Here is a 22,425-nt window from a genome sequence, read left to right as displayed (position 1 = left end):
TTCCCTTTCTCAGTTCCTTCAGGAAGGACTGTCTCTCAGTGGTGGGGGACATCAGACTGCCTCTCAGTGGGGGGGGGCATCAGACTGCCTCTCAGTGGGGGGGACATCAGACTGCCTCTCAGTGGGGGGACATCAGACTGCCTCTCAGTGGGGGGACATCAGACTGCCTCTCAGTGGGGGGACATCAGACTGCCTCTCAGTGGGGGGGACATCAGACTGATGGAAGGACTGTCTCTCAGTGGGGGGACATCAGACTGATGGTCATTTTGTTGAAACAGATAAGAGAGAGCCCTGAAAAAGGTTTACCTTTCTTCCCCCTCCAAAGCAGTGCACTATATAGGGAAGAGGGAGGCATTTGTGACTCACCTGACAGGATAAGGAATAGAGCAGTAACATCAGCTCCAGGTACCCCCCACCCCCCCCAAAAAAAAATAATGTAATGAGATGTTTCACTATTGGCTGTTTTAACTTCTGTGTTTACTCATAACCTCTGTACATTAGTGAGGGTAGAGACTCTACACCAAGGAATACATAACGTGAGGCTTGTCAGTTTAAACTAAGGTCTACAACCGTTGTATTGGGCGCGTGGGACAAATACAATTTGCTGTTGCTGGATCTGGAGGCTAAGAAATCAGTTCACGCTTTTTATTCACAAAATGTACTTCTGTCCACATACAGAGAGGTCTGTTCCTAATGCTGGGCTTTCACCCAAGGTACGGCGCTGCCCTGTCGAAGACACGCTCCTTCCCTTATCGGGTTGTTTTGAACATGCTAATGGAGTCAAAAGGTCAAATGACCTCTGCTCAACCAACCACCAGTCGACGCAAGAGACATGTACGAATTAAAAATGAGGGCAAAAAAATAATAATTTCTAAATATTTATCCACTTATTCAACAGAACACCCTGTCCTGACCATGTCTCTCACACCTCTTTAATAGAAGATTTCTGAACACAATTTTTAAACATCACCTCTTCTGATCGTGTGAATCTCCCCCCCACCAAACAAGCTTTGTTCTACCCAACAGCCGACAAGACAAATAAAACACAGATAATGACATTCAATTCTTGCAAAAACAAACTCAAAAAATAACCCCCCCCCCCCATTCAATTCAACCCAATCTGATCTGGTAAGAACCATGGTAACAAACTCAAAAAATAAACCCTCCCCCCATTCAATTCAACCCAATCTGATCTGGTAAGAACCATGGTAACAAACTCAAAAAATAACCCCCCCCCCCATTCAATTCAACCCAATCTGATCTGGTAAGAACCATGGTAACAAACTCAAAAAATAACCCCCCCCCCATTCAATTCAACCCAATCTGATCCGGTAAGAACCATGGTAACAAACTCAAAAAATAACCCCCCCCCCATTCAATTCAACCCAATCTGATCTGGTAAGAACCATGGTAACAAACTCAAAAAATAACCCCCCCCCCCATTCAATTCAACCCAATCTGATCCGGTAAGAACCATGGTAACAAACTCAAAAAATAAACCCTCCCCCCATTCAATTCAACCCAATCTGATCCGGTAAGAACCATGGTAACAAAAACTAAAAAAAAGTGAACGTCCAGAAACCATAGAACTCAATATGCTTTAATTTTATTGATTTAACCCCTGTAGATCCCGTGTTAGTCAAGCCTCCTGTCTTGTATGTTAGGAGCCGTGTGTATGTATATATATATATATATATATATCCCATCGTTCGTAGAGTGAAGCTGTAGGCAAGTCAGTCCGTTTCCATTTAAGTCAGTTCATATGTCATCATCTCAGCATTAAACAGTCACTCTGCAGCAGCATCCAAAATCTGCATGGAGGAGGTACCTGTGGAATTCAGGAATTATTATAAAACCCAAAACAAAAAATAAGGAACGATGGAACAAACCAAAAACTGATTTATTTCGTGTTTTTTTTTTTAAGTATTTTTTTTTTTAGAAATGAGAAATGTGACGATGAGCTTAAAAGCTTTAAAGATAAACTTTCTTTAACTTGTATTTTTTTGTTTTACAATTTGTTGTGTTTTAAAGTTCAATTATTTTTTATTTTCTCCTATAACTGTTGCTGATTCAGTGCAATGCATCATGGAACGATTGATAAAAGGGTGTCCCCCCCCCCCCTCCCAGGTATTTTTTGTTGCTGTTGCGGCATCATGTTTTGGGAATGAAAGGAAGAAGAGGGGGATTGTGGGAGAGTCATAGTTTAGCTGGTGTCCATGGACTCCATGTTAGCGGAGGACGAGTCTCTCTGGATGTTTTCAAAGATGGCAGCCAGCTCGGGGTTGGAGGAGATCTGGGACTGGAACTCGCTCATCAGGGGACTCTTCTCCGCCTCGGGGATGGTGAGGAGGGCGACCACCGCCCGCATGGCTGAACGCTTCAACTCATCCTGCTTCTCAAACTCCTGCTTCACTGAGTTGGCCTTCACCTGGGGGAGAGAGAGAGAGGGAGAGAGAGATAGAGAGACAGAGACAGAGAGAGAGACAGAGACAGAGAGAGAGACAGAGACAGAGAGAGAGACAGAGACAGAGAGAGAGAGAGAGAGAGAGAGAGAGAGAGAGAGAGAGAGAGAGAGAGAGACAGAGACAGAGACAGAGAGAGACAGAGAGAGACAGAGAGAGACAGAGAGAGACAGAGAGAGACAGAGAGAGACAGAGAGAGACAGAGAGAGACAGAGAGAGACAGAGAGAGACAGAGAGAGACAGAGAGAGAGACAGAGAGAGAGACAGAGAGAGAGACAGAGAGAGAGACAGAGAGAGAGACAGAGAGAGAGACAGAGAGAGACAGAGAGAGAGAGAGACAGAGAGAGACAGAGACAGAGAGAGACAGAGACAGAGAGAGACAGAGAGAGAGACAGAGAGAGAGACAGAGACAGAGAGAGACAGAGAGAGAGACAGAGACAGAGAGAGAGACAGAGAGAGAGAGAGAGAGAGAGAGAGAGAGAGAGACAGAGACAGAGAGAGAGACACAGAGAGAAAGACAGAGAGAGAGAGACAGAGAGAGAGACAGAGAGAGAGACAGAGAGAGAGACAGAGAGAGACAGAGAGAGAGAGACAGAGAGAGAGAGAGAGACAGAGAGAGAGACAGAGACAGAGAGAGAGACAGAGAGAGAGGGTTTGACATACTGTATGTAGGTGATTGTTGGAGAGAGATGGGACTCTAACACATCCCTGAATGGTACTATACCAGGGACAGTGTGTCTGGTCTCTGTGAATGGTACGATACCAGGGACAGTGTGTCTGGTCTCACCTTGGTGGTGCAGGTGGCACGTAGCGGCTCAACCAGTCTGTCCAGCCTCTGTAGCACAGCACTGGGACACAGAGTGGAGAGTCTAGCCAGCATCAGGAACGTCAGCATCTGATAAACAACAACAACATCCCCATTATCTTCCAACCCCATAAACCAACACTCCTCAATACAGGCCCTGTGATGCATTATACAACCTGCCCTTTAAAATCATACAGACCTCCCTCTCTCCCGCTGTCTGATCTACCTCCCTCTCTCCCGTTGTCTGATCTACCTCCCTCTCTCCTGTTGTCTGATCTACCTCCCTCTCTCCTGTTGTCTGATCTACCTCCCTCTCTCCTGTTGTCTGATCTACCTCCCTCTCTCCTGTTGTCGGATCTACCTCCCTCTCTCCTGTTGTCGGATCTACCTCCCTCTCTCCCGTTGTCTGATCTACCTCCCTCTCTCCCGTTGTCTGATCTACCTCCCTCTCTCCCGTTGTCTGATCTACCTCCCTCTCTCCCGTTGTCTGATCTACCTCCCTCTCTCCCGTTGTCTGATCTACCTCCCTCTCTCCTGTTGTCTGATCTACCTCCCTCTCTCCTGTTGTCTGATCTACCTCCCTCTCTCCCGTTGTCTGATCTACCTCCCTCTCTCCCGTTGTCGGATCTACCTCCCTCTCTCCTGTTGTCGGATCTACCTCCCTCTCTCCTGTTGTCTGATCTACATACAGACTACCTCCCTCTCTCCTGTTGTTTGATCTACATACAGACTACCTCCCTCTCTCCTGTTGTCTGATCTACATACAGACTACCTCTCTCCTGTTGTCTGATCTACATACAGACTACCTCTCTCCTGTTGTCTGATCTACATACAGACTACCTCTCTTTCCAGGCAGGCTATTGTTGAAACATAACGGAGTCCTGTCAGGAAGCTGTTCAGGATACCTTGATGTCGTAATGGTCCTTGAGTCCGTCTTCTACGTGGTTGAGGAACTCAAAGATGTCTAGTCTGTCTAGACAGCTGTCCAGAAGTGTGTACATGCACTCAAACGCTGCCTTCCTTATGTCCAGACCATCGTCCACTGTGTGTTTAAAGGGACCCATCTCAACCTGGGGGGAGAAGACAGGTAATTAAGAAGACCCTCATCCACTGTGTGTTTAAAGGGACCAATCTCAACCTGGGGGGAGAAGACAGGTAATTAAGAAGACCCTCATCCACTGTGTGTTTAAAGGGACCCATCTCAACCTGGGGGGAGAAGACAGGTAATTAAGAAGACCCTCGTCCACTGTGTGTTTAAAGGGACCCATCTCAACCTGGGGGGAGAAGACCCTCTTATCTAAAGTAACTCAACCTGGGGGGAGAAGACCCTCTTATCTAAAGTAACTCAACCTGGGGGGAGAAGACCCTCTTATCTAAAGTAACTCAACCTGGGGGGAGAAGACCCTCTTATCTAAAGTAACTCAACTAAAAGTAGGACGACAGAGGACAAGAATTGCAAGTAAATCCTTTGTCAATAAAACTTAAAACCTTAAAAAAACAAAACACAAAAGGAAGGGAGGGAGGAAGGAAGCAGGAACAAGGAGGTGAAGCACCAATGAAAGCCATGTCAACCTAGGGAAGAGTAGATGAAGAATGACAGAAGGATAACAGACAAAGGTAGGAAGGAAGGAAGGAAGGAAGGAAGGAAGGAAGGAAGGAAGGAAGGAAGGAAGGAAGGAAGGAAGGAAGGAAGGGAAGCACCAATGAAAGCCATGTCAACCTAGGGAAGAGTAGATGAAGAATGACAGAAGGATAACAGACAAAGGTAGGAAGGAAGGAAGGAAGTGAAGCACCAATGAAAGCCATGTCAACCTAGAGATAACCGAAAACAAGGGAAGAGTAGATGAAGAATGACAGAAGGATAACAGACAAAGGAAGGAAGGAAGGAAGGAAGGAAGGAAGGAAGGAAGGAAGGAAGGAAGGAAAGAAGGAAGGAAGGGAAGCGCCAATGAAAGCCATGTCAACCTAGGGAAGAGTAGATGAAGAATGACAGAAGGATAACAGACAAAGGAAGGAAGGAAGGAAGGAAGGAAGGAAGGAAGGAAGGGAAGCACCAATGAAAGCCATGTCAACCTAGGGATAACAGAAAACAAGGGAAGAGTAGATGAAGAACGACAGAAGGTGTGAATACGGAAGCAGAAAAGGAGAGGAAACATCAGCTTGGTTCGTCCCGTACCTCTCTGATGAGTTCCTTGCGGACTTTGGTCTCGTTGTAGAGGTGTGGCAGGACCGTATCCAGTAGGTCTCTGATGAGAGAGGGCTTATTATGGGCTGCGGAGTTGAAGGTTACCAGGGCAACCCGCCGCACGTTCAGGTCCGGGTCCTCCAACGTCTTCAAGAAGTCACCTGGAATACAGAACAACACAGTCGGTCACAATGAACCTTTCACATATACAATGAACATCAGTATACGACAAGTCAAATGAAAAGCTCCTCTCGTCTATATTTCCTCAGTGTGTCTCAGTAAAAACATCAGTCTCGGTCTCCAGTACAGTGAATTATGAAACTATTCAGACCCCTTCCCCCTGTTCCACATTTTGTTACATTACAGCCTTATTCTAAAATGTATTAAATAAATATCCCCTCATCAATCTACACACAATACCCCATCATGACATCACAATACCCCATCATGACATCACAATACCCCATAATGACATCACAATACCCCATAATGACATCACAATACCCCATCATGACAAAGTGAAAACAGGCTTACAAATAAAAATAAAAATCAGAAATACCTTATTTACATAAGTATTCAGACCTTTTGCTATGAGACTAAAGAGACATTGAGCTCAGGTGCATCCTGTTTCCATTGATCATCCTTGAGATGTTTCTAACAACTTGATTGGAGTCCAACCTGTGGTAAATTCAATTGATTGGACATGATTTGGAAAGGCACACGCCTGTCTTTATAAGGTCCTACATTTGATAGTGCATGTCAGAGCAAAAACCAAGCCATGAGGTCGAAGGAATTGTCCGTAGAGCTCCGAGACACGATTGTGTCGAGGCACAGATCTGGGGAAGGGTACTATTTCTGCGTCATTCTGAAATGGAAGAAGTTTGGAACCACCAAGACTCTTCCTTAAGCTGGCCACCCGGCCCAACTGAGCAATCGGGGGAGAAGGGCTTTGGTCAGGGAGGTGACCAAGAACCCGATGGTCACTCTGACAGAGCTCCACAGTTCCAGAAGAACAACCATCTCTGCAGCACTCCACCAACCAGGCCTTTAGGGTAGAGTGGTCAGACGGAAGCCACTCCTCAGTAAAAGGCACATGACAGCCTGCTTGAAGTTTCCCAAAAGGCACCTAAAGACTCTCAGACCTTGAGAAACAAGATTTGTCTGGTCTGATGAAACCAAGATTGAACTCTTTGGCCTGAATGGCAAGCGTCACGTCTGGAGGAAACCTGGCACCATCCCTACGGTGAAGCATGGTGGTGGCAGCATCACGTCTGGAGGAAACCTGGCACCATCCCTACGGTGAAGCATGGTGGTGGCAGCATCATGCTGTGGGGGTGTTTTTCAGCGGCAGGGACTGGGAGACTAGTCAGGATCGAGGGAAAGATGAACGGAACAAAGTACAGAGATAGCCTTGATGAAAACCTGCTCCAGAGCGCTCATGACCTCAGACTGGGGAGAAGGTTCACCTTCCAACAGGACAACGACCCTAAGCAGGCAGCCAAGACAACGCAGGAGTGGCTTCGGGACAAGTCTCTGAATGTCCTTTAGTGGCCCAGCCAGAGCCCGGACTTGAACCCGATCGAACATCTCTGGAGAAACCTGAAAATAGCTGTGCAGCAACACTTCCCATCCAACCTGACAGAGTTTGGGAGGATCTGCAGAGAAACCCAAACCCAAGAAGACTGAAGGCTGTAATCGTTGCCAAAGGTGCTTCAACAAAGTACTGAGTAAAGGGTCTGAATACTTATGTAAATGTTATATTTTCGTTTTTTATACATTTGTAAAAATGTCATTATGGGGTATTGTGATGTCATTATGGGGTATTGTGTGTAGATTGACGAGGGGGGAAAAACTAATATTTAATCCATATTAGAATAAGGCTGTAACGTAACAAAATGTGGAAAAAGTCAAGGGGTCTGAATACTTTCTGAATGCACTGTATTTATGCTGTAATAATCTGTGCCGGAGGCTAGGGTCAGTTTGTCATTAGATACAGTCTGCCTGTCTCAGTAACAACATTCAGATACCATAGCAGTCTGCCTGTCTCAGTAACAACATTCAGATACAGATACCATAGCAGTCTGCCTGTCTCAGTAACAACATTCAGATATAGATACCATAGCAGTCTGCCTGTCTCAGTAACAACATTCAGATATAGATACCATAGCAGTCTGCTTGTCTCAGTAACAACATTCAGATACCATAGCAGTCTGCCTGTCTCAGTAACAACATTCAGATACAGATACCATAGCAGTCTGCCTGTCTCAGTAACAACATTCAGATACAGATACCATAGCAGTCTGCCTGTCTCAGTAACAACATTCAGATATAGATACCATAGCAGTCTGCCTGTCTCAGTAACAACATTCAGATATAGATACCATAGCAGTCTGCCTGTCTCAGTAACAACATTCAGATATAGATACCATAGCAGTCTGCCTGTCTCAGTAACAACATTCAGATACCATAGCAGTCTGCCTGTCTCAGTAAAACCATTCAGATATAGATACCATAGCAGTCTGCCTGTCTCAGTAACAACATTCAGATATAGATACCATAGCAGTCTGCCTGTCTCAGTAACAACATTCAGATATAGATACCATAGCAGACTGCCTGTCTCAGTAACAACATTCAGATACCATAGCAGTCTGCCTGTCTCAGTAACAACATTCAGATATAGATACCATAGCAGTCTGCCTGTCTCAGTAACAACATTCAGATACAGATACCATAGCAGTCTGCCTGTCTCAGTAACAACATTCAGATATAGATACCATAGCAGACTGCCTGTCTCAGTAACAACATTCAGATACCATAGCAGTCTGCCTGTCTCAGTAACAACATTCAGATATAGATACCATAGCAGTCTGCCTGTCTCAGTAACAACATTCAGATACAGATACCATAGCAGTCTGCCTGTCTCAGTAACAACATTCAGATATAGATACCATAGCAGTCTGCCTGTCTCAGTAACAACATTCAGATACCATAGCAGTCTGCCTGTCTCAGTAACAACATTCAGATACCATAGCAGTCTGCCTGTCTCAGTAACAACATTCAGATATAGATACCATAGCAGTCTGCCTGTCTCAGTAACAACATTCAGATACCATAGCAGTCTGCCTGTCTCAGTAACAACATTCAGATATAGATACCATAGCAGTCTGCCTGTCTCAGTAACAACATTCAGATATAGATACCATAGCAGTCTGCCTGTCTCAGTAACAACATTCAGATATAGATACCATTGCAGTCTGCCTGTCTCAGTAACAACATTCAGATATAGATACCATTGCAGTCTGCCTGTCTCAGTAACAACATTCAGATATAGATACCATTGCAGTCTGCCTGTCTCAGTAACAACATTCAGATATAGATACCATTGCAGTCTGCCTGTCTCAGTAACAACATTCAGATATAGATACCATTGCAGTAGTCAAAGAGGACAGGTTAGCAGTAGATAGCGATGGGATAGATGAAATAGTAGAGATGAGACACACCTATGCAGTTTTTCAGGAGAGGGTCTATTGTCTGTGGGTGGTCTGAGATGGTGAACTTCACTGCTGTCACGACTGAGCTTCTGGCATATGATGATCCTGGAGACAGGAAACATTAATATTTCACATGACATACCTGCAATATCATAGTAAACTAATACCCAGGTCATATTTCTTTACATGAAATTATTCATATCATGCACAATGAACAACCTGTATTTAAATATTGTTATATATATATTTTTTTAATCAAGTCTTGTCAATCAAAACGGGCCAATGAAAACCAACAGGGCGTTCCTGTCCCCCACCTGAGAGCAGGTATCCTTTAAGTCTGGGCAGCAGGGTTTCTGGGTCTATGAGGGTGAGTTTCCCCAGACATTCTGCTACCACGTTCCCGTTCCTCACCTGAGAGCAGGTATCCTTTAAGTCTGGGCAGCAGGGTTTCTGGGTCTATGAGGGTGAGTTTCCCCAGACATTCTGCTACCACGTTCCTGGTGCCCTCCTCGGCACACTCACAGTGCTTCAACAGCAGGGTCCACACGCCCTCGACGTAAAGTTTCAGACCCGTCACGGACGCCGAGCTGGAGAGAACAGAACAGAGATGCCATGTTGGTCACAAGGTGAAAACAGCAACCCCGCGCAATTAGCCAGTTCAGTCACCCCGACCCCGGGACTCGAACCAGCGACCTTTCGGGTGGGTTCCACACCTCTCTAACCCGCCGGACTGTCCTACCTGATGATCTCTTTGAGCGAGTGAAGCAGCAGATACTGCCTCTTGGGCTGTCCCGAGATCTCCCCCAGAACGAAGGGCAGGTATTCCGGTAGGTTGCCCACGGCGATGGATCCCAGGGCGTAGGATGCGGCAGACTTGACCTCTTCGGAGGAGGAAGAGAAGGCGTCCAGGATGACCGTCTTGAGCTCTGGTTGGCCGCTCAGGTCTACGTGGTGTCCCACCTACCACAGAGACATTATGAATGATTCCTTCACTACTGATACTAGTCACGACATCTGATACCAGCCCACTACAGTTAAACACCACTATTAGTTCCACTACCATCAAACCCACTATTAGTCCCACTACCATCAAACCCACTATTAGTTCCACTACCATCAAACCCACTATTAGTCCCACTACCATCAAACCCACTATTAGTCCCACTACCACTATTAGTCCCACTACCATCAAACTCACTATTAGTCCCACTACCATCAAACCCACTATTCGTCCCACTACCATCAAACCCACTATTCGTCCCACTACCATCAAACCCACTATTCGTCCCGCTACCATCAAACCCACTATTCGTCCCACTACCATCAAACCCACTATTAGTCCCACTACCATCAAACCCACTATTAGTCCCACTACCATCAAACCCACTATTAGTCCCACTACCATCAAACCCACTATTAGTCCCACTACCATCAAACCCATTATTAGTCCCACTACCATCAAACCCATTATTCGTCCCACTACCATCCAACCCACTATTAGTCCCACTACCATCAAAACCCACTATTCGTCCCACTACCATCAAAACCCCTATTAGTCCCACTACCATCAAAACCCCTATTAGTCCCACTACCATCAAACCCACTATTCGTCCCACTACCATCAAACCCACTATTAGTCCCACTACCATCAAACCCACTATTAGTCCCACTACCATCAAACGCACTATTAGTCCCACTACCATCAAACGCACTATTAGTCCCACTACCATCAAACCCACTATTAGTCCCACTACCATCAAACCCACTATTAGTCCCACTACCATCAAACCCACTATTAGTCCCACTACCATCAAACCCACTATTAGTCAAACCCACTATTAGTTCCACTACCATCAAACCCACTATTAGTTCCACTACCATCAAACCCACTATTAGTTCCACTACCATCAAACCCACTAGTCCCACTACCATCAAACCCACTATTAGTCCCACTACCATCAAACCCACTATTAGTCCCACTACCATCAAACCCACTATTAGTCCCACTACCATCAAACCCACTATTAGTCCCACTACCATCAAAACCCACTATTAGTCCCACTACCATCAAACCCACTATTAGTTCCACTACCAGCAAACCCACTATTAGTCCCACTACCAGCAAACCCACTATTAGTCCCACTACCAGCAAACCCACTATTAGTCCCACTACCGTCAAACCCACTATTAGTTCCACTACCAGCAAACCCACTATTAGTCCCACTACCAGCAAACCCACTATTAGTCCCACTACCGTCAAACCCACTATTAGTCCCACTTACCAGCAAAACCACTATTAGTCCCACTACCATCAAACCCACTATTAGTCCCGCTACCATCAAACCCACTATTCGTCCCACTACCATCAAAACCACTATTCGTCCCACTACCAGCAGCAGTAAAACTCAACATTTTGTACCCCTTTTTCTCCCCAATTTTGTGGTATCCAATCGGTCGTGTCTCATCGCTGCAACTCCCGTACGGACTCGGGAGAGGCGAAGGTCAGGAGCCGTGCGTCCTCCCGAAACACAACCCAACCAAGCCGCACTGCTTCTTCCCACAACGCCTACTTAACCCCGGAAGCCAACTGCACCAATGTGTCAGAGAAAACACCGTACACCTGGCGTCCGGGTCAACGTGCACTGCACCCGGCCCGCCACAGGAGTCGCTAGTGCACAATGGGACAAGGACATCCCTGCCGGCGAAACCCTCCCCGTAACCCGGACGACCCTGGGCCAATTGTGCACCGCCCCATGGGTCTCCCGGTCGCGGCCGGGCTGCGACAGAGCCTGGACTCGAACCCAGAATCTCTAGTGACACAGCTACTTAGACCACTGCGCCACTCGGGAGGCCCACAACCGTAAAATGCCTTGGACATGCACACACACACACCTTTTTGTTAATGTTGAGTATTTGTGCTTTTAAAAAGTGTGACCCACCTCTCCCAGTGACAGCAGGGCCAGCAGCCTGATGGAGTCTGTCGACCGAGAGTTCTTCACATCCTGGATGAACTGGCCTACCACGGCAGGACCCTCCTAATACAAATACAAATAAAACTTTATTTAAAATGCATTAAATATGGAAAAAAGCTTTAGGGCAGTGATCACATTATAAAACATTATGTTAAGATAATGAACAAACAAAAATAAACAAAAAGAGGAAGTAATCAAACCAAAAATCTGAGATTGAAAAAAAACACCAAAACAAAAAAGGCAATAAATGTCCTTCAGGAGAACAGAACACAGGAAGTAGGTCTGAATGTCCTTCAGGAGAACAGAACACAGGACGGAGGTCTGAATGTCCTTCAGGAGAACAGAACACAGGAAGGAGGTCTGAATGTCCTTCAGGAGAACAGAACACAGGAAGGAGGTCTGAATGTCCTTCAGGGGAACAGAACACAGGAAGGAGGTCTGAATGTCCTTCAGGAGAACAGAACACAGGACGGAGGTCTGAATGTCCTTCAGGGGAACAGAACACAGGAATGAGGTCTGAATGTCCTTCAGGAGAACAGAACACAGGAAGGAGGTCTGAATGTCCTTCAGGGGAACAGAACACAGGAAGGAGGTCTGAATGTCCTTCAGGGGAACAGAACACAGGACGGAGGTCTGAATGTCCTTCAGGGGAACAGAACACAGGAATGAGGTCTGAATGTCCTTCAGGAGAACAGAACACAGGAAGGAGGTCTGAATGTCCTTCAGGGGAACAGAACACAGGAAGGAGGTCTGAATGTCCTTCAGGGGAACAGAACACAGGAAGGAGGTCTGAATGTCCTTCAGGAGAACAGAACACAGGAAGGAGGTCTGAATGTCCTTCAGGGGAACAGAACACAGGAAGGAGGTCTGAATGTCCTTCAGGAGAACAGAACACAGGAAGGAGGTCTGAATGTCCTTCAGGGGAACAGAACACAGGAAGGAGGTCTGAATGTCCTTCAGGAGAACAGAACACAGGAAGGAGATCTGAAAGTCCTTCAGGAGAACATGAATACAAACACAACACAGGAAGTATGTCTAAAGGTCAGCAGAACAGTGAACCTACATCAGGACAGGCGCGGGTCAGGGCGGCCACACATTTAGCGATAGAGTAGTAGGACTGTTTGTGTGTTAGAGCAGCACTCTGGGCGTAGACTGGACCGGTCAGCATACGGAGAAGGTCCATGTAACCCAGAGAGGATGTCCCGGTCCCCACCAGAGCCTGGGAGAGGACACAGTAAAACAGCTTTTAATACAACCCTAACCCAGAGAGGATGTCCCGGTACCCACCAGAGCCTGGGAGAGGACACAGTAAAACAGCTTTTAATACAACCCTAGCCCAGAGAAGATGTCCCCGGTACGCACCAGAGCCTGGGAGAGGACACAGTAAAACAGCTTTTAATACAACCCTAACCCAGAGAGGATGTCCCCGGTACGCACCAGAGCCCGAAGAACAGAATACAATTTACTGAGTGCTACAAAACTGCTTGGTCAGAGAGAGGTGTTTAATAAATCCACAAATTAACATTGAGCAGTGACAGTTTGAGAATCTATAAAACATCTTCTATAGGGACAAAGTAGTACCTAAACACCTGATCATCTACTAGGGACAAAGTAGGACCTAACTTCCTGATCATCTACTAGGGACAAAGTAGGGCCTAACTTCCTGATCATCTATAAGGACAAAGTAGGGCCTAACTTCCTGATCATCTATAGGGACAAAGTAGGCCCTAAGTACCTGATCATCTTTTAGCTGATTTTACAAGCGGTTCTCAAACTATTTTACGAACACAGTACCTCAATTGAACTCATCTACCCGCTGTCCTAGACGTTTAGATATCATTCCCTTATCTGTTCAAACTGGAACTGGTAACCATAGATACCTGGAAGAACTCTAGCATGGCACTGAGGGCCCCTCCTTGCAGCAGAGGAGACCTGACCAGAGAGATGAGCTCCGAGAGGATGGACGACCCCCCGATCTTAGCCAGGGAGAGAGGGTGGACCCGGGCCAGGGTGGTCAGGAAGCTGATGACCATCTGGGACACGTGCATGTCGCTCTCGCTGATCAGCGGAGGCAGCTCGGCCAGCACGGCGTCGATCATGGCCGGAGTCACGCTGTCGCTGTAGTTCTTCACCAGGATGTCCAGCGCGGCCAGGGTGCTCAGTTTCAGCGCCCGCTGGTTCTTACGCAGGAACGACGCCAGGATGGGCACCGCCTCGTCGAGGATAGGTCGAAGGTCGATCTTCAACGTGGAGCCTGTGATTAGGGAGGAGAGCAAGTATGAAAAGTATATACACACACACACACACACACACTTATCTAGCAGGGAAACTGATTTATTAGTAAACAAACAGCCCTCAACAGATTCTGAAAATTCGCCGTATGGACTTCTCAACATTATCCCCTCCCGACCTGCGATGAGCGTGAGGGCCTTGACCGTGGTCAGTCTGGTAATCTCATTCTTCAGTCGCTCCAGGAAGATGTGCAGCGTCCCAGGGAGGTCGTCCCCCAGGCTGTCTCCTAGGTTACAGATGATCTGACCCATACAGGAAATGGCCCTCTCTTTCACTTCCTGGTCGATGTCGGCAGCCTTGAGGCGTTTGATGGTGCAGGTGAAGAGGTCAGTGATGTAGGGAGAAGCATCGAAGGTGTCCCTCTCCGGCTGGTCCAGAGGTCTAAGGTTTCACATTGACAAAAGATTCATTGTCCCATACTGGGCCACGAGGTTGCAGCAGATTAAAACAGAATTTTAATAAAAAAAACGTACAGACGGAACGAAAAAAAAACAGCAACACTCAACTGAAGTTACCTCTGGTAAACCGTGTAGTTATTCTACTAAACAAGAGAACACATCAATACACACGTGTATTATTACAATAGATAACCTTACCTGATGACCTTGACCAGCTGTTGGCTGACCAGCAGGGCCTCAGAGGTGATCTTATAGAAGGGGTCTCCTACACACGCCACCACGGGCGGCACCAGGGCCTGTGGAGGTCAAAGGTTAGACAATTTTATTCAAGTGTCACTTCACAATTGACAAAGACATTTGACAGATAAATAAAACATTGTGGCTGGACCCCGTCAGTGAGAGTTCTGAGACTATTTCAAGATAATCCATGATGTGATCAACATCAGTACTATTACCCCACCTGGACATGAGGGTGGAAGACTTGGGGCTGGTGGTTACACAGGACCACATACAGACAGGACAGGGCATCGATCTTCAGGTTGGACGAGCTGGACTTGTCGTTGAGAGAGAAGATGATTCCTGTTAGGAGAGAGAGAGAGAGGAGATTAGGTTAGTTTAGTCAATATGCACATTGAAGGGAGGGTTTCTCAGACACAGATGAAGTCTATTCCTAGACTCGTTCCTCCATTGAAAGTGCTTTTTAGTCCAGGACTGGGTGGAACGCGTGTCCGGGAAACTGGTCCAATGAATTAGAATATTAAAAAGGAAAGAAGAGAAACAGCAGAGAGAAGAGGTGCTGGTGAGGTCAGAAACCTGAACCGTGTTTCAGGGAACAGAAAATAAAACAGAGCTGCTTTACTAAAAATAAAAAGGTTCCCAGTGAGAGAGAGTCAATACGGCCAGGGGAAGGTTCCCAGTGAGAGAGAGTCAATACGGCCAGGTTCCCCCTGAGAGAGTCAATACGGCCAGGGGAAGGTTCCCAGTGAGAGAGAGTCAATACGGCCAGGGGAAGGTTCCCAGTGAGAGAGAGTCAATACGGCCAGGGGAAGGTTCCCAGTGAGAGAGAGTCAATACAGCCAGGGGAAGGTTCCCAGTGAGAGAGAGTCAATACGGCCAGGGGAAGGTTCCCAGTGAGAAAGTCAATGCGACCAGGGGAAGGTTCCCAGTGAGAGAGAGTCAATGCGACCAGGGGAAGGTTCCCAGTGAGAGAGAGTCAATGCGACCAGGGGAAGGTTCCCAGTGAGAGAGTCAATGCGACCAGGGGAAGGTTCCCAGTGAGAGAGTCAATACGACCAGGGGAAGGTTCCCAGTGAGAGAGTCAATGCGACCAGGGGAAGGTTCCCAGTGAGAGAGTCAATACGACCAGGGGAAGGTTCCCAGTGAGAGTCAATACGACCAGGGGAAGGTTCCCAGTGAGCGTCAATACGACCAGGGGAAGGTTCCCAGTGAGCGTCAATACGACCAGGGGAAGGTTCCCAGTGAGAGTCAATACGACCACAGGAAAGGTTCCCAGTGAGAGTCAATACAACAGGCTGATGACCAGCCTCTTTCAGATCCTCCACTCCCCTGGTGCATTCAGGGAAGGAGAAAACACAAAATAACCAGAAAGCTTCTCGTTGTAATTGATCCTAAATAATCCCATTGTATCACCGGTGGGGTACTGAAGCAGTGCACTGGTACTATTGGAGAGGAGGAGCATATTGGGGGAAACGAGAAAAATGGGTTTCTCCCCAAAAAGGTCATTTAGAAAGGACAGAACAAGTTATTAAATCTTCTCCGTTGCTTTTCGACATATGCCATTTACCTCTGAACCAGCCGTGATAAATCACCTGTGTTTGTCTAAAGGGAAAGACACTATGGCTGCAACCTACAATAACAACATGCAAAACTACCAATCTAATCCTCTAGGGTCCCAAGAAACAAAGACATCTTCTGTTGAATCTGACAATTAGTCTTAATGGTTGTACAGTCGTCTCAAATGAAACTGTGAAGGACCTCGGCGTTACTCTGGACCCTGAACTCTCTTTTGACGAACATATCAAGAATGTTTCAAGGACAGTTTTTTTCCCCATCTACGTAACAGTGCAAAAATCAGAAACTTTGTCCAAAAATGATGCAGAAAAATTAATCCATGCTTTTGTTACTGCTAGGTTAGACTACTGCAATGCTCTACTTTCTGGCTACCTGGATAAAGCACTAAATAAACTTCAGTTAGAGCTAAATACGGCTGCTAGAATCCTGACTAGAACCAAAAAATTTTGATCATATTACTCCAGTGCTAGCCTCCCTACACTGGCTTCCTGTCAAAGCAAGGGCTGATTTCAAGGTTTTACTGCTAACGTACAAAGCATTACATGGGCTTGCTCCTACCTCTCTCTCTGATTTGGTCACAAGACGCAGGCCTCCTATTTGTCCCAAGAATTTCTAAGCAAACAGCTGGAGGCAGGGCTTTCTCCTATAGAGCTCCATTTTTATGGAACGGTCTGCCTACCCATGTCAGAGACGCAAACTCGGTCTCAACCTTTAAGTCTCTACTGAAGACTCATCTCTTCAGTGGGTCATATGATTGAGTGTTGTCTGGCCCAGGAATGTGAAGGTGAACAGAAAGACTCTGGAGCAACGAACCACCCTTGCTGTCTCTGCCTGGCCGGTTCCGCTCCCTCCACTGGGATTCGCTGCCTCTAACCCTATAACAGGGGCTGAGTCACTGGCTTACTAGGGCTATTTCACACTCGGCCTTGTCTCAGGATGGTAAGTTGGTGGTTGAAGCTATCCCTCTAGTGGTGTGGGGGCTGTGCTTTGTCAAAGTGGGTGGGGTTATATCCCTCCTGTTTGGCCCTGTTCCGGGGGTATCATCGGATGTGGCCACAGTGTCTCCTGACCCCTCCGGTCTCAGCCTCCAGTATTTATGCTGCAGTAGTTCATGTGTCGGGGGGCTAGGGTCAGTTTGTTATATCTGGAGTACTTCTCCTGTCCTATTCGGTGTCCTGTGTGAATTTAAGTATGCTCTCTCTAATTCCTTCTTTCTTTCCTTCTCTCTCTCGGAGGACCTGAGCCCTAGAACCATGCCTCAGGACTTTGTTAGATATCAATCAATCTATTCCTCTAGTGTAACACGTCGGTCAAATAATTCACTTTCTACTTCAGCATATTTCCTGTCAACTCAATAACTCTCATTCCACTAAGACGTGAAAGGCATTTAATGTCATTGCTTCATAAGAACCCAAAAACAGTCTGAGTCAGTCAGCCTCCGTCAGAGAGAGAGTGACCTCCAGACCAGATGGATGAGGCTGAAGAACATGCCCAGGGGCAGGAGCTTTGTTCCTGGGACCAGCACAGAGATGTTGGGTGAGAGCCCAGGCTAGCCTGGGGTAAAAGTCTGGCAGGAGTGAGATCAGAATCTCGGGGTGCCAACTACTGCCATTGTGCCCTTGAGCAAGAGATACTCCAGGGCAAATGTAGCTCTGTAGCTGATCCAACGCTGCTTCCAGCCTCGTGTGTGTGTGTGTGGTGTCTGGGGGACAAATTTCAGATTCACATTCAGTAGACCCATCTAGTACCGAGTCAGACCCCCCTCTGCCTCCAGAACAGCCTGAATTCTTCAGGGCACTGAAACATTGCTCAAATTGGTGTTTTTCCACTCTTCAATTGTCCAGTGTTGGTGATGGCCTGCCCAATGGAGCAGCTTTTTCTTGTTTTTAGCTGATAGGAACCCAGGGTGGTCGTCTGCTGCAATAGCCAATCAGTGACAAGGACCGACAAGTTGTGAGTTGTGAGACGTTATTTTCCTGTTTGCCTGTTAGCTTGCACGATTTCTTGCCATCCTCCTTGGACATCTCATCAACGAGCTGTTCCCACCCACAGGACTGCCTGGATGTTTTTGTTTGTCTCACCGTTCTCTGTAAACCCTAGACACTGTCGTGAGTGAAAAGCTCAGGAGGCCGTTTCTGAGATACTAGAATCGTCACACCGTAGGTTATTCTAATGGAACAGTAACTGAATGCCTCGATGCCTGTCTGCTTTATATAGTAGGTTACCCATTCTAATGGAACAGTAACTGAATGCCTTGATGCCTGTCTGCTTTATATAGTAGGTTACCTATTCTAATGGAACAGTAACTGAATGTCTTGATGCCTGTCTGCTTTATATAGTAGGTTACCCATTCTAATGGAACAGTAACTGAATGCCCTGATGCCTGCCTGCTTTATATAGTAGGTTACCCATTCTAATGGAACAGTAACTGAATGCCTTGATGCCTGCCTGCTTTATATTAGGAAGCCACGGCCACATTACTCGCTGTCTGTAAAAGCAAAACATTTTTATGAACGGGGTGGTGTAGCTAATAAACTTGCCACTGCGTGCAAGTTATATTGTACATAACTGGTACGAGGACTGGGATATGTTGTGTGAGGGCTCCAGGGTTAGGGTAGTAACCTACTTGGTACGAGGACAGGGATATGTTGTGTGAGGGCTCCAGGGTTAGGGTAGTAACCTACCTGGTACGAGGACTGGGATATGTTGTGTGAGGCTCCAGGGTTAGGGTAGTAACCTACTTGGTACGAGGACAGGGATATGTTGTGTGAGGGCTCCAGGGTTAGGGTAGTAACCTACCTGGTACGAGGACTGGGATATGTTGTGTGAGGCTCCAGGGTTAGGGTAGTAACCTACTTGGTACGAGGACAGGGATATGTTGTGTGAGGGCTCCAGGGTTAGGGTAGTAACCTACCTGGTACGAGGACTGGGATATGTTGTGTGAGGCTCCAGGGTTAGGGTAGTATCCTACCTGGTACGAGGACAGGGATATGTTGTGTGAGGGCTCCAGGGTTAGGGTAGTATCCTACCTGGTACGAGGACAGGGATATGTTGTGTGAGGCTCCAGGGTTAGGGTAGTATCCTACCTGGTACGAGGACAGGGATATGTTGTGTGAGGCCTCCAGGGTTAGGGTAGTAACCTCCTTGGTACGAGGACATGGATATGTTGTGTGAGGGCTCCAGGGTTAGGGTAGTATCCTACCTGGTACGAGGACAGGGATATGTTGTGTGAGGGCTCCAGGGTTAGGGTAGTATCCTACCTGGTACGAGGACAGGGATATGTTGTGTGAGGCTCCAGGGTTAGGGTAGGGTAGTATCCTACCTGGTACGAGGACAGGGATATGTTGTGCGAGGGCTCCAGGGTTAGGGTAGTATCCTACCTGGTACGAGGACAGGGATATGTTGTGTGAGGCTCCAGGGTTAGGGTAGTATCCTACCTGGTACGAGGACAGGGATATGTTGTGTGAGGCCTCCAGGGTTAGGGTAGTATCCTACCTGGTACGAGGACAGGGATATGTTGTGTGAGGCTCCAGGGTTAGGGTAGTATCCTACCTGGTACGAGGACAGGGATATGTTGTGCGAGGGCTCCAGGGTTAGGGTAGTATCCTACCTGGTACGAGGACAGGGATATGTTGTGTGAGGCCTCCAGGGTTAGGGTAGTATCCTACCTGGTACGAGGACAGGGATATGTTGTGTGAGGGCTCCAGGCAGCACGTTGACCAGCTCCGTCAGCATGTTGAAGCAGCACTGTCGTGTCTTGACACTTTTCTCCTTCATCTGCTTATGCAGGGCCTTAACGATCATTGGCACCTGCAGCAGCACCCGGAGGGAGGGAGAAATATCAGACATACCACTGACTAATACATACTACAACTACCGCTAGGAGATATAGACATACTGACTAATACATACTGACTAATACATACTGACTAATACACACTGACTAATACACACTACAACTACCGCTAGGAGATATAGACATACTGACTAATACATACTGACTAATACATACTGACTAATACATACTGACTAATACATACTACCACTAGGAGATATAGACATACTACAACTACCACTAGGATATATAGACATACTGACTAATACATACTGACTAAGACATACTGACTAATACATACTACCACTAGGAGATATAGACATACCACTGACTAATACATACTACCACTAGGAGATATAGATATACCACTGACTAATACATACTACCACTAGGAGATATAGATATACCACTGACTAATACATACTACCACTAGGAGATATAGACATACCACTGACTAATACATACTACCACTAGGAGATATAGATATACCACTGACTAATACATACTACCACTAGGAGATATAGACATACCACTGACTAATACATACTACCACTAGGAGATATAGATATACCACTGACTAATACATACTACCACTAGGAGATATAGATATACTGACTAATACATACTACCACTAGGAGATATAGACATACCACTGACTAATACATACTACCACTAGGAGATATAGATATACCACTGACTAATACATACTACCACTAGGAGATATAGATATACCACTGACTAATACATACTACCACTAGGAGATATAGATATACCACTGACTAATACATACTACCACTAGGAGATATAGATATACCACTGACTAATACATACTACCACTAGGAGATATAGACATACCACTGACTAATACATACTACCACTAGGAGATATAGATATACCACTGACTAATACATACTACCACTAGGAGATATAGACATACCACTGACTAATACATACTACCACTAGGAGATATAGACATACCACTGACTAATACATACTACCACTAGGAGATATAGATATACTGACTAATACATACTACCACTAGGAGATATAGATATACCACTGACTAATACATACTACCACTAGGAGATATAGACATACCACTGACTAATACATACTACCACTAGGAGATATAGACATACTGACTAATACATACTACCACTAGGAGATATAGACATACCACTGACTAATACATACTACCACTAGGAGATATAGACATACCACTGACTAATACATACTACCACTAGGAGATATAGACATACCACTGACTAATACATACTACCACTAGGAGATATAGATATACTGACTAATACATACTACCACTAGGAGATATAGACATACCACTGACTAATACATACTACCACTAGGAGATATAGATATACTGACTAATACATACTACCACTAGGAGATATAGACATACCACTGACTAATACATACTACTACTAGGAGATATAGACATACTACTGACTAATACATACTACCACTAGGAGATATAGACATACCACTGACTAATACATACTACCACTAGGAGATATAGACATACCACTGACTAATACATACTACCACTAGGAGATATAGATATACCACTGACTAATACATACTACCACTAGGAGATATAGACATACCACTGACTAATACATACTACCACTAGGAGATATAGACATACCACTGACTAATACATACTACCACTAGGAGATATAGATATACTGACTAATACATACTGACTAATACATACTACCACTAGGAGATATAGACATACCACTGACTAATACATACTACCACTAGGAGATATAGACATACTGACTAATACATACTACCACTAGGAGATATAGACATACCACTGACTAATACATACTACCACTAGGAGATATAGATATACCACTGACTAATACATACTACCACTAGGAGATATAGATATACCACTGACTAATACATACTACCACTAGGAGATATAGACATACCACTGACTAATACATACTACCACTAGGAGATATAGACATACCACTGACTAATACATACTACCACTAGGAGATATAGACATACCACTGACTAATACATACTACCACTAGGAGATATAGACATACCACTGACTAATACATACTACCACTAGGAGATATAGACATACCACTGACTAATACATACTACCACTAGGAGATATAGATATACCACTGACTAA

General features: G+C 46.0%; 1 protein-coding gene across 9 annotated transcripts in view; it reads right to left on the bottom strand.

Moving 5' to 3' along the window:
* Positions 1-1,584: 1,584 nt before the first annotated feature.
* The window catches only part of LOC110516816 (cullin-associated NEDD8-dissociated protein 1), a 63,399-nt gene continuing 42,558 nt past the window's right edge, over positions 1,585-22,425 (bottom strand). For 3 of the 9 annotated variants that reach the window (XM_090228942.1, XM_090228943.1, XM_090228941.1), the window contains 14 exons: positions 20,086-20,231; positions 15,066-15,184; positions 14,804-14,901; positions 14,326-14,588; positions 13,796-14,169; positions 12,979-13,134; positions 11,883-11,978; positions 9,683-9,903; positions 9,355-9,530; positions 8,953-9,048; positions 5,444-5,613; positions 4,173-4,337; positions 3,250-3,357; positions 1,585-2,428 (listed from right to left, as the gene is read on the bottom strand). In XM_090228942.1, the coding sequence (XP_090085068.1) occupies positions 2,204-2,428; positions 3,250-3,357; positions 4,173-4,337; positions 5,444-5,613; positions 8,953-9,048; positions 9,355-9,530; positions 9,683-9,903; positions 11,883-11,978; positions 12,979-13,134; positions 13,796-14,169; positions 14,326-14,588; positions 14,804-14,901; positions 15,066-15,184; positions 20,086-20,231 (2,413 nt within the window). In that variant the 3' untranslated portion in view covers positions 1,585-2,203. Of the gene's footprint in view, positions 2,429-3,249; positions 3,358-4,172; positions 4,338-4,385; positions 4,542-5,443; positions 5,614-8,952; positions 9,049-9,257; positions 9,531-9,682; positions 9,904-11,882; positions 11,979-12,978; positions 13,209-13,795; positions 14,170-14,325; positions 14,589-14,803; positions 14,902-15,065; positions 15,185-20,085; positions 20,232-22,425 lie in introns of those variants that run through there. The other 6 variants (XR_016493833.1, XR_016493832.1, XM_090228944.1 and 3 more) reach the window with 6 other exon arrangements.

The sequence above is a fragment of the Oncorhynchus mykiss genome, unplaced genomic scaffold, assembly GCF_057628025.1.
Source record: "Oncorhynchus mykiss isolate SJ-2025 unplaced genomic scaffold, ASM5762802v1 scaffold106, whole genome shotgun sequence".
NCBI classification, from domain to species: Eukaryota; Metazoa; Chordata; class Actinopteri; order Salmoniformes; family Salmonidae; genus Oncorhynchus; species Oncorhynchus mykiss.
Note: the sequence above shows the minus strand (reverse complement) of the source record. Positions and strands in the feature narration are given on the sequence as shown.